Below are 12569 nucleotides of genomic sequence, written 5' to 3'. Positions count from 1 at the left end.
ATGGATGAGAAAACCGTAATCATCTTGCTCCATTTTCAGAGCCCATATTCTAAAACTGTAGCTTATTTATCCCAAACCATTAAAAAAAATTGTTTCAACATTGATTTAAAAATTTATACTTTATAGCCTCTTATGTGAATATGTAATATTGTAATGTAAAATTATTATTATAATAAATGCCCCTTTTCTTGACATTTTCTTCTGAGTGAATCATCCTAGGTAGCTTTTCTTTCGTTTTGCCTATTGTTTTACTGTATCTTAATAAGAGAAAAATATTTAAGGCTTACTTAATGGCCCTTATAATTGTGTTTTTCAGGTAATTCAAGTTTTTATTAGCTGAAAATACTGGTTAATGACCACATGATCCAGTGGTCTAGAGACCACCTCTAATCATATGAAAATTATAAAATAAGTTTCTTCAAAAAGAAGCTATTCAAACTGGAAAAGAGAGGAGCTTCTCAGTGAACATATAACAACGTTTTATTAATTATTTAGCAGGTAAAACTTGTTTTGTTTGGGCTCTTCCTTGTTATGTCACACTTAAATGAACTCATTAAATTACTGAAAAAGGGAAAACCTTGTAATAAATTCTAACATGTCAACACTGATTAAAGTCCCAATCATCTAGAGTATATATATATATATAATCTTCTCTTATTTACCTCAAGGTCATTAATAATTTTTAAGTGGTTGTTACTTTAAATACATATATGAACATGTGCATACACACATATATATGCATGCATACATTCCACTTAGTTGTTTCTTTATATAACTTCAGACAGGAAAAGCACTATAGTTAAGATGGAAATAGAAGAACAATTAACTTTTTAAGCTTTTTAGATCATTCCCAGTAGGACAACTGTCAAATTACATCAGGGTGTTAAGTGTTTAAAGAGAAAACTATAAATTTTGGTCCAAAATAAAAGCAGCAAATCATTTTGATGAAAAAATAAAATTCCCAACATTAGAGATGCTGGTTAATGATGAAGAACATTCTACATACATACATGAAAATTAAGGATTTTCCTCCAAAAGATATACAATTGCAAATGCTTTAAAAAAACGAAAGAATTGCTATTATTAAAGTATGTGAGTGGGGAGAGAGGAGGAGAAACAATGAATTTTTACTGTCCTTTATTTTTAAAGAAATGGATACTTTCCATCTCAATTGTCAACATAAAGCAGATTTAAAAAACTATTAAAATTTGGAATCCAGTATAATTCATCTGGTTATAGATATCAAATGGCTATCAGGCCTCAAAAATAGAAATGGGGAAAAGTGAAATGGTAACAAAAACTATGCTTAGGGCACAACTAAGGCAGTAACAAGAAAATAATCTGGGGCTAAATACAGACCTCACATTAAATATTGTGAAAGATGTAAAACTCAAACTCCTTTTCAAATAAATCTCACCTAAAAGAAGGATTATAGAAAATGGGAATGTATGATTTTTTTTAATAAAACAATTCTGCTTCAGTGCAAATGTGTCAAAAAAAATGTCTCATACAACTTAGCAGGAACAGTTTCCACAGCCTTTTACACTGTTGACAATTTCTTCTTGTAGTTTCTTCCTTTCCTCCTCTTTGGACACATTTTCTTTCTTTGCATCCCATGTGGGGTTACCATGGTTCTGCACACGGCTACTCTGTGTATGCCACATTTCTGAATAGATACTGCCAGGGTTTGCAAGCAAGCCATGGTGGGTACCACGTTCAGCTATCTTACCCTAAAAAGCAAAAGCAAGAGAAACAAAGAAAAAAGTCATATAACTAGCATAATAATTGAAAATACATAATTTCTAACTATGGACTCTGAAGGATTTGCATTCATTTAGTGCCTCTCCAAATTCCTCAACCATAGTACAAGTGGGAAAAATTGAGGTAGGAATGCTTTTTTTACTGTTAAACTATTAGTCCAGTGAACAAACAAAAAGCTGTGAAATCCCATACGCTGTAAAACATTTCACTTAAAAGAAATAAAATTTTAAAGTTTTATTTTTAATTTTGAAGGACAAAGGGTGAAAAATTTTAAAGGTGATAGTAACTGATAAATATTTAATCAAAAGCACTATTATCTATTAAAGGGACTTAAAAATAATACCCTGAAATCCTGACATATACTTTAAAATAAGTTTTCTCCTGAAAAGCTTACTTCTTTCAGTAGCTATTTTTGTTAACAATGGATATTAAAGTTAACTTTGGAGATGTGGTATAGATTCCAAACTCTTATCTACAATTAATTTGTCTCTTGACAGCTACTGCTTAACATGCTGGGAGACAAAAGGAATTTTGTTACTTTTACTGGTACTACCAGTTATAGGACTTTTACAAATATACCCTTAAGCAAAACAACTAAAATTTGTTTCCACATCTGAGTGGTTAAGGCTCCTCTTTCATTGCTAGCTAGGCAGCTTAAAAATGAACTATTTTGCTCAGCTATTTAATTCTTCTGGATTATGAAGAGTGTAGTTCTCAATCTTGGCATGTATGGACCACTTCATTGGCACAAAACTCCCCATGGATTACGTATTTCATATTTTTTTATTTAATACTGTCAAAAACAAAATAAAATCCTCAGTGAAAACTTCATCAAAAGCTACTAGAAAAAAAAGAATTACTTTTGTGGAAATACCAATGAAATAAATCACAAATAATTATCATCATTTAATATTATACTTATAATAATATTAATATTACTTTAAGTACTCATTACTCACTCCAGATACTGAATCAGTCTTTTATTCAAATTAATTACATTTGAATTAATAAGTAGTAAAAACGTAAAAAATATATTTTAAATTACTTTTATTTGTATTAAGCACAAATGTATAGATCTTAAAAACTTAAGATTAAAAAGCTTATAATAAAAAGGTCTTTTTTCTTCTCCTTCATGCTTGACTATCTCTTTCCTATTCTCAAATGCATAGCTATTTCTTCTGGTATTTACACATACATATATGTATTAGCACAAGTGTTAATATTCAGTGTTTTCCTTATTATGACCATGTAAAGCATTACCTGTTGAGTCAAGTAGGTACTAAAATTTTATATATTTTTTCTTTTGAAGACCATTTGAATGGTAAATGGTTCTCCAACCTTTTATTTTCAGGCTGGAGGTGTCCTTATGTCTAAAATGACTCTCTTGTAAGCAGCAGATAGATGGGTCTTGCTTTTTTATCCAGTCTGAAACCCTGCGCTTTTTCATGGGGTCATTAAGCCCATTCACGTTCAGAGTTACTACTGAAAGATATGAATTTAGTGTCATCATGATACCTACTCAGTCCCTGTTTTTGTGGATTGTTTCCTTGGACTTCCTCTTTCTCTTACAGAGTCCCCCTTAATATTTTTTGCAGAGCTGTTTAGGTGGCCACATATTCTTTCAGTTTCTGCCTATCCTGGAAGCTCTTTATGTCTCCCCCTCTGTTCTGAATGAGAACCTTGCTGGATATAGTATTCTTGGCTCCAAGTTCTTCTCATTTGGGACCCTGAATATATCCTTCCAGCCCTTTCTGGCCTGCCAGGTCTCGGTGGAGAGGTCTGCTGTTATCCTAATGCTTCTCCCCATAAAGGTAATGGATTCTTCTCTCTTGCTGCTTTAAGGATCTTCTCTTTATCTTTGGAATTTGCAAGTTTCACTATTAAATGTCGAGGTGTTGAAAGGTTTTTATTGATTTTAGGGGGGGATCTATCTCCTGGATCTGAATGCCTGTTTCCCTTCCCACTTTAGGGAAGTTCTCAGCTATGATTTGTTCAAATACATATTCTGGTCCTCTGTCCCTTTTGGCACCCTCGGGAACCCCAATTAAACGTAGGTTTTTCTTCCTCAGGCTGTCATTTATTTCCCTTAATCTATCCTCGTGGTCTTTTGTCTGTCTCTTTTTTTCCTCAGTTTCCCTCTTTGCCATCAACTTATCTTCTATGTCACTCACTCGTTCTTCTACCTCGTTAACCCTTGTCGTTAGGACCTCCAGTTTGGATTGCATCTCATTTGATTGATCTTTAATTTCTGCCTGATTAGATCTAAATTCTGCAGTCATGAAGTCTCTTGAGTCCTGTATGCTTATTTCTAGAGCCACCAGTAGCTGTATAATAGTGCTTCTGAATTGGCTTTCTGACATTGAATTGTAATCCAGATTTTGTAACTCTGTGGGAGAGAGGACTGTTTCTTTCTTTTGAGGTCAGTTTTTCCTTCTAGTCATTTTGCTCAGTGTAGAGTGGCCAAAACAAGTTGTACTGGAAAAAGGAGAAAAATAGAGAGAAAAAAGGAAAAAAAAAGGGGGGGGGAACAAACAGAAAACAAAAAACAAGGGGGAATATCCTCTGATTCTATATACTGTAAATCCCTCCACTTCCCCTGGAACTTTCCAGTACTGATTGGTCAATAACTTGCTTTTCCCCTGTCCTTCCAGTGGGTCTTCTGAGGGAGGGGCCTACTGTGCTGATTCTCAGGTGTGTGCACCTGGGGGAGCTTCTCAGTCCCCTGCCAGGTGCACAGCTCAGTGGGAGCTGTTTATCCTGTGAGGCCCCTGCTCAGCCACAGGTACAAGGTGACACCAGGAGGAACAACAACAGTGGCGGCGGCCAGTTCTCTAGCCCTGGGGTCAGCTCCCGCAGTAACTACCGCAGCTCCCAGTCCGCAGGGGCCTGGATGCTCCACCGGCGGAGGGCGCTCATTTGCACAGTTCAGGGCCGGCAGGCAGCAGGAGCGTCCTTTCTGTCCTGTGTCCTCCCGGCCTCTGCCTGTCCCAGGGGGAGCGTCGGATCTTGGGCTGTCCCCCAGCGCCCTGGGCTCCAGGGCCTGCACCGCTAGAATCGCGCTCCCCAGGCGCAGCCCCCTCCACACGGAGCCGCCCCCCGGAGCTGCTCCCGCTGCTCCCGGGCCGAGGGGGCTCGCGCTCAAGCCCTTTAGGGAGCTCAGCTAGTGGTGTGTGGCGCACTCTCCCCTGGGGTGCAGTTCCTTTGTTAGTGCCCCTGGGAGCCTGAGGGCATCCCTGTCCCTCCTGGGATCCTGCCCGACTGAACTCTTCTCTCTGTAGCATTCCAGCTCTTCTCTTTAAATCTCAGACCGAATTCGTAGGTTTTCAGGATGATTTGAAAGTGATCTAGGTAAGTTGGTGGGGACAGGTGACTTGGGGACACTACTCTTCTGCCATCTTGCCCTGCTTCCTATATATATATTTTTTCTCATAAAAGTTTTAATTCTTCCTGGACTTAGTAATTGCCTTGTTTTTTCATTTTCTTAGTTTTCTATGTCACTATTGGCAATTCTCGCTAAACTTTCTTCCAGAATTATGAAGCCCATCTGAATATTATTTTTCTCATTATCATATTAGGTAATCTATTAGTTCAATCCCCTCATGATCAACTCCCCTTTGAGGTATTCTTCTTATAACTTTTAAGGTTGTTTTATTTATCTTCAACTCTGAAATTTTATGATAATGTGTTGTGATGTGTGTATGTTTTCCTTTCCATTCATCGTGCTGGGTACTTGGTAGACCCTTTCAATCTGGAAACTCATGCTTCTCCTTGTTTAGCAACTGCCACAGACACTTTTTCCCACTTCATCCTCTCTCTAAATTTACACTTTTTGCTAATTCATTTGAGAATTAGTTACAGACATCATTACATTTCATTCCTAAATATTAGTATATATTTCCTAAAAACAAGAATACTTTCATACTGACTAGAATACAAATGTTATCACACCAAAGAAATTTATAAAACACATAGTCCATAGTCAGATTTCACCCACTGTCCCTTTATATACATATTTTTCCACCCAGAATCCAATCATGATCAGTACACTGAATTTATAAGTTTCCTAGTCTGTGTAGGTATGTGTGACACTGACACTTCTAAAATGTCCAGGTAGGTTTTTTTAAAGAATGCCATTAAGTTGTTTTGTTTAGTTGCTCCTGCTTATTAGATCCATGATAAACATTTTTGGTAGAAATACAATATAGGTGATGCGCCCTAGTGTGTCAGATCAGGTGGTACACAATGTTGCTTTGCACCAGAATTAATAATATTAAGTTTGATCATTTGGTTAAGGGAGTGTACCAGACTTCTCTATTTTAAGGATACTTTTTCTCTTTGAAATTAATAAGTAAAAGTCAATAGGTTACATTTTGAAACTGTGTAAATATCCCATTTCCCAATAATTTCTCACCATATAGTTTTAGCAACCAACGATGATTGTTACCTGCAGTCATTATTACAATGGTAGTTGCAAAATATGATTTTCAAAATTTTATCATTCCTTTTACAAGTGCTGACATCCTTCTTAAGGAAGAGCTTTCCCCTTCCCCATACTTTTGCATTGTTGTGAAATTATAGCATAATTTCTTACTAAACATGTTGTAATTCATAAGTATTATTATTGTTTTTTTATGTTCAAATTATCCTACATTGGGCCAGTGGGAGCCAACGCAAAATAGTTCTTGTGTCCTTGTGATAAGTATTCATTACTTTACTCACTCCAGATACTGAATCAGTCTTTTATTCAAAGAATTTTGGTTTCTTTTAGTGAGGAATAATATTTAGTACTCAAGATCTACATGCTAGTTATACTTATTACTATTGGGATTTCAATGCTTCCAGGCCTTTCTGGTGAAAAGTTAGGGACTTCTTTATAATCCTTATAATCTTGAATTCATACTGATAATTCTGTTCCAATGTAATGTCACAAGGTTGCTCCTATTTTTCTCCTGTTCCATATTTTTATCTGTTTTACAACACTGATATACTTATGCATATGCTCACACTTAAAATATACAAAAAAAACAGTTTAAAACAGTCTACTCCCATAGTACTACTAATAACAAAATTAGGTTCATATTTTGATTTATTTTTGTCCTTAATTCCACTAAGGGTAAATAATCAGAGTAACATGTTCAACAGTTACTCGGACTGTTTTCTTTCTGTATGCTTGTTATCAATTTGTTATGCAGTTAGTTTCACTTCCTTATGGTTGTAATCACCTTTTGTTTTTCCCCATCCCTGCTGATTTTCAAAACTTTTAATATATAAAAATATTATCATGGTTCAAAAATAAAAATAATATAAAAATAGAGGAGCTAAGGTGGTAGAGTAATAGGAGAACTGTAGGCTTGCTGCATGCCTCAAACACAGCTAGATAAGTATCAAATCATTCTGAATACCCAAGAAATCAATCTGAAGACTGACAGAACAAAGTACACAACTAGAGAGAGAGAGGAGGCCACATCGTAAAAGGTAGGAGATGCAGAAACCTGGTTTGGGGGAGAAATGGATCTTAGGTGCTGTAGAGGTAAAGGAGCCCAGGTAGCAGAGGGAGGCAAGAGAGAGGAGCACACAGGGAATCACACAATGAATACACTTCCCAAACACATTAACTGAGAAAACAAGAGGGGGTGATTTTCATGAGTTTTTTTTTAGCCAGCAGGGCTTGAAGACTGGAGTTTTAGAGGTCCCTGGCATAGCTGGTACAGAGCCCTGAGGGTGCTGCAGTTCTCCCATAGAGAAGGCAAGAAGGTAAACCAGGGGCAGATGGCATTATCTGAGATCTCCTGAGATGCACTGGGAAAAATGGCTCCCCCTTTCTGGAGTGCATCTGAGATGGGTACCATTGCCTCTTTGGGGGCAAAGGAGCCAGTGGGCAATATTTTCCTTCCCTCACCCCTCAGAATAGGTACAGAGACATCTGCTGAGGATAGTGAAACCAGACATTGGCTGCTTAGTGAGCTTTGCTCCAAATTCCACACTCCTGAGCTCTGGTGAGACTGCCCTTCTGTCTTAAGCCTGTACCACCCTCAGCACAGCAAAACCCTCCCCCAGACCAGCACAGGTCCCCACCACACCAGGTCGCTAAAACTCAGCCAGCCTCACTGGAGAAGAGACCAACATGCACTGTACTGCAACAGGTAGGCAAGCAACCCAGACATAGACAGTGAGAAAACAATGATCTAAAAAACACTTAGGGTGCATAAAGGGACTTTATTTGCTCCTCTGGGAGTGCTTCCCTGACATTCATGAGCACGAACTTCCCTCTCTCGGGAAAAGGAACTGGCAGGTGCCACTTCCTTCCACTGCCCTCCACCATAAATTAACTTCAATAAATAGAAGAGTGCCAACACAGGCTGCTTAATTGCTTACACCAACCCTGCCTCTCTTCACTCTACTGGTTTTGCTTTCCTGAGGCAAGTGTGCCTGAGAACTAACACAGCAGGCTCCTCCTCCCAAAGACCAGCACAAACCCCCATAGGCATCATGTCTACTGACCACAGACTTCTGCAAAGCTTCAGCTCTAGTGTAAATGGCATCAGGTCTCTTTTTAAAAAGCAGACCAGAACACAACTAGTTAAAACCAGTCAGACTCTGGCCAAGGTCCAGACACTACCCATTGTAGGCAAGGAGAAACTGCAGAGTACTGATTTGAGGCATAGAGCAGCCATAACACAGCAGCAGAGTGCATATAGCACACCAGAGACACTTAATGAAGTCCCATGCCCTGGACATTGTATGATCTTTTCTACATAAAGTCATTACTATCAAGAGCAGGAAGCATAACAGACTTTTGTAACACATAAAAGAATACAGAGACCTAGACAAAATGCCAAGACAGACAAATTCAGGACAAATGAAAGAACAAGAAAAGGTCATGGTCAAGGATCTAAACAAAATAGATGTAAGTAATATGCTTGATTCAGAAATTAAAGCAACAATCATAAGGATACTAGCTGGGATTGAGAAAACCATAGAAGAGACCAGGGAGATCCTTAACACTGAGATAAAAGAGCTTTAAAATAACCAGGGCAAAATGAAAAATGCAATAACTGAGATTCAAAACTGACTGGATGCCATGACCACAAGGAAGGAAGAAGCAGAGGAATGAATAAATGATACAGAAGATACAATTATGGAAAATAAGGGAACTAATATAAAGGAGGGAAAAATCTAGGACGAAAAAGTAGACTTAAGGAACTCAGTGACTCCATGAAACATAATTACATTTGTATCCAAAGAAGAAGTCCCAGAAGAAGAGAGAAAAGGGGAAGGTTTTTTGATGGGAGAACTCCTATCAAATTCAACAAAAGCAGGCCAACACCAAGACATACTGCAGCTAAATTTACACAAAAAACAAAACAAAACAAAACAAAAAAACCCAAAACAAAAAAACAGAGATACAGAAAAAATCCTAAAAGTAGCAAGACAAAAGGAGTTCCTAACTTAAGAGGGAAAATAAACTGTATTAGCAGCAGACCTATCCACAGAAACTTAGCAGTCCAAAGGAAAGTGGCATGATATATTCAACATGCTGAATGGGAAAAATATGCAGGTAAGAATACTCTATCCAACAAGGCTGTCATTCAGAATAGAAAGGGTTTCACAGACAAACAGAAATAAAGGATTTCATGACCACTAAACCAGCCTTGCAAAAAATATTAAAGAGGACTCATTAAGTGGGAAATAAGACTAAAACTAACAAAGACGAGAAGGTAATATAGGGGGAACTGGGTAGTTCAGTTGGTTAACTGTTTGCCTTCAGGTTAGGTTATGATTCTGAAGTCCTGGGATTGAGCAATGCATCTGGCTCCCTGCTCAGTGAGGAGTCTGTTTTTCCCTCTGCCACTCCTCCTGCTCATGCTCTCTCATTCTCTCTTAATAAATAAATCTTTATTTAAAAAAACACACAGAAAAACTCCAGAAACAATGACAAAACAAGTAATAAAATGGCACTAAATTGATATCTAACAATAATTACTCTGAATGTAAATCAAATGACATGGTGTCAAAATGGATAAAAAACACAAAAAATCCATCTATATGCTGCCTACAGGAGACTCATTTTAGACCTAAAGACATCTGCAGATTGAAAGTGAGTGGAGATCTAAATGTGAGACAAGATTCCATCAAAACCCTAGAGAAGAACACAGGCAACACCCTTTTTGAACTCGGCCATAGTAACTTCTTGCAAGATACATCCACGAAGGCAAAAGAAACAAAAGCAAAAATGAACTATTGGGACTTCATCAAGATAAGAAGCTTTTGCACAGCAAAGGATACAGTCAACAAAACTCAAAGACAACCTACAGAATGGGAGAAGATATTTGCAAATGACATATCAGACAAAGGGCTAGTTTCCAAGATCTATAAAGAACTTATTAAACTCAACAGCAAAGAAACAAACAATCCAATCATGAAATGGGCAAAAGACATGAACAGAAATCTCACAGAGGAAGACATAGACATGGCCAACATGCATATGAGAAAATGCTCTGCATCACTTGCCATCAGGGAAATACAAATCAAAACTACAATGAGATACCACCTCACACCAGTGAGAATGGGGAAAATTAACAAGGCAAGAAACAACAAATGTTGGAGAGGATGCGGAGAAAAGGGAACCCTCTTACACTGTTGGTGGGAATGTGAACTGGTGCAGCCACTCTGGAAAACTGTGTGGAGGTTCCTCAAAGAGTGAAAAATATACCTGCCCTACGACCCAGCAATTGCACTGTTGGGGATTTACCCCAAAGATACAAATGCAATGAAACGCCGGGACACCTGCACCCCGATGTTTCTAGCAGCAATGGCCACGATAGCCAAACTGTGGAAGGAGCCTCGGTGTCCAACGAAAGATGAATGGATAAAGAAGATGTGGTTTATGTATACGATGGAATATTACTCAGCTATTAGAAATGACAAATACCCACCATTTGCTTCAACGTGGATGGAACTGGAGGGTATTATGCTGAGTGAAGTAAGTCAGTCGGAGAAGGACAAACATTATATGTTCTCATTCATTTGGGGAATATAAATAATAGTGAAAGGGAAAATAAGGGAAGGGAGAAGAAATGTGTGGGAAATATCAGAAAGGGAGACAGAACGTAAAGACTGCTAACTCTGGGAAACGAACTAGGGGTGGTAGAAGGGGAGGAGGGCGGGGGGTGGGAGTGAATGGGTGATGGGCACTGGGGGTTATTCTGTATGTTAGTAAATTGAACACCAATAAAAAAAATAAATAAAAATAAATAAATAAATAAAAAAAAATGAAAGTGAGTGGATGGAGAAATAATTACCATGCAAGTGGACATCAAAAAAAGCCAGAGTAGCAATACTTATATCAGACCAACTAGATTTTAAACCAAAGACTGGAACAAGAGATGAAGAAGGGTATTATATAATAAAGAAAGGGGTCTATCAAAGAAGATCTTCCCCACCTTGGGAGCACTTAAATATGTAACACAATTAATATCAAACATAAAGGAACTCATCGATAATAATACAAAAACAGTAGGGCCTGCTTACACGAAGGGACAGATCATCTAAGCAAAAATCAACAAGAAAACAATGTTTTTGAGTGACACACTGGACCAAATGGATTTAACAGATATATTCAGAACATTTCACCCTAATCAGCAGAATACACATTCTCTACAAGTACTTGTAAGACATTCTCCAGAATAGATCACATACTGGTCACAAATCAAGCCTCAACAAGTACTGAAAGAATGAAATCATACCATACATACTTTCTGACCACAACACTATGAAATTTCAAACCAACCACAAGATAAAATTTGAGAAAGACTGCAAGTACATGGAAGGTAAACAACATGCTACAAAACAATGAATGAGTCAACAAGAAAATAAAATAAATTAGGTAAAAACAAAGAAACAAATGAAAACACGACAGTTCATAACATTTGGGATGCAGCAAAACAGGACATAAGAGGGAGTATGTAGCAATATAGGCCTATCTCAAGAAGAAAAATCTCAAATATGCAACCTAACCTTACACCTAAAGGAACTAGAAAAATAACAACAAATGAAGCCTAACATCAGTAGAAGAAGGGAAATGGTAAGATTAGAGCAAAAATAAATGATACAGAAATTAAAAAAAAAAAAACAGTAGAAGAGATCAATGAAGCCAGGAGCGGTTCTCTGAAAAAATTAATAAAATTGATAACTCCTTAGTCAAACCTACAAAAATGAAAGAGAAAGGATCCAAATAAATAAAATAACAAACAACAGAGAACTCACATCACAAAAATACAGACAAGTATACGATAATATTATGAAAAAATTTTTTTATTATGAAAAATTGTATGCCAACAAATTAGGCAATCTGGAAGAAATGGATAAATTTCTAGAAACATATAAAATACCAAAACTGAAACAGGAAGAAACATAAACTTTGAACAGACAGACAAACAGTGAAGACATTGAGTCAGTAATCAAAAATCTGCCAACAAACAAAAGTCCAGAGCCAGATGGCTTCAAAAGGGAATTCTATCAAACCTTTAAAAAAGAGTTAATACCTATTCTTCAACTATTCCAAAAAAAGAGAAATGGAAGGAAAATTTCCAAACTCATTCTACAAGGCCAGCATTACTCTGATTCCAAAACCAAAGATTTCATCAAAAAAGAGAACTACAAGTCAGTATCTCTGATGAACATGGATGCAAAAATTCTCAACAAAATACTAGCAAATTGAAAACAACAGTACAGGAAAGGAATTATTTACCATGATCAAGTGGGATTTATTCCTGGGCTGCAGGGATTGTTCAATATTCAAAAGCCAA

General features: G+C 37.2%; 1 protein-coding gene across 5 annotated transcripts in view; it reads right to left on the bottom strand.

Moving 5' to 3' along the window:
- Window positions 1-462: 462 nt before the first annotated feature.
- ABCB7 (ATP binding cassette subfamily B member 7) overlaps window positions 463-12569 on the bottom strand; it is a 164754-nt gene continuing 152647 nt past the window's right edge. For all 5 annotated transcript variants that reach the window (XM_077889595.1, XM_077889592.1, XM_077889594.1 and 2 more), the window contains one exon: window positions 463-1730. In XM_077889595.1, the coding sequence (XP_077745721.1) occupies window positions 1515-1730 (216 nt within the window). In that variant the 3' untranslated portion in view covers window positions 463-1514. The remainder of the gene's footprint in view (window positions 1731-12569) is intronic.

The sequence above is a fragment of the Canis aureus genome, chromosome X (genome assembly GCF_053574225.1).
Source record: "Canis aureus isolate CA01 chromosome X, VMU_Caureus_v.1.0, whole genome shotgun sequence".
Classification (NCBI taxonomy): domain Eukaryota; kingdom Metazoa; phylum Chordata; class Mammalia; order Carnivora; family Canidae; genus Canis; species Canis aureus.
The sequence above is the reverse complement of the archived record's forward strand: the minus strand, read 5'-3'. Positions and strand labels throughout refer to the sequence as shown.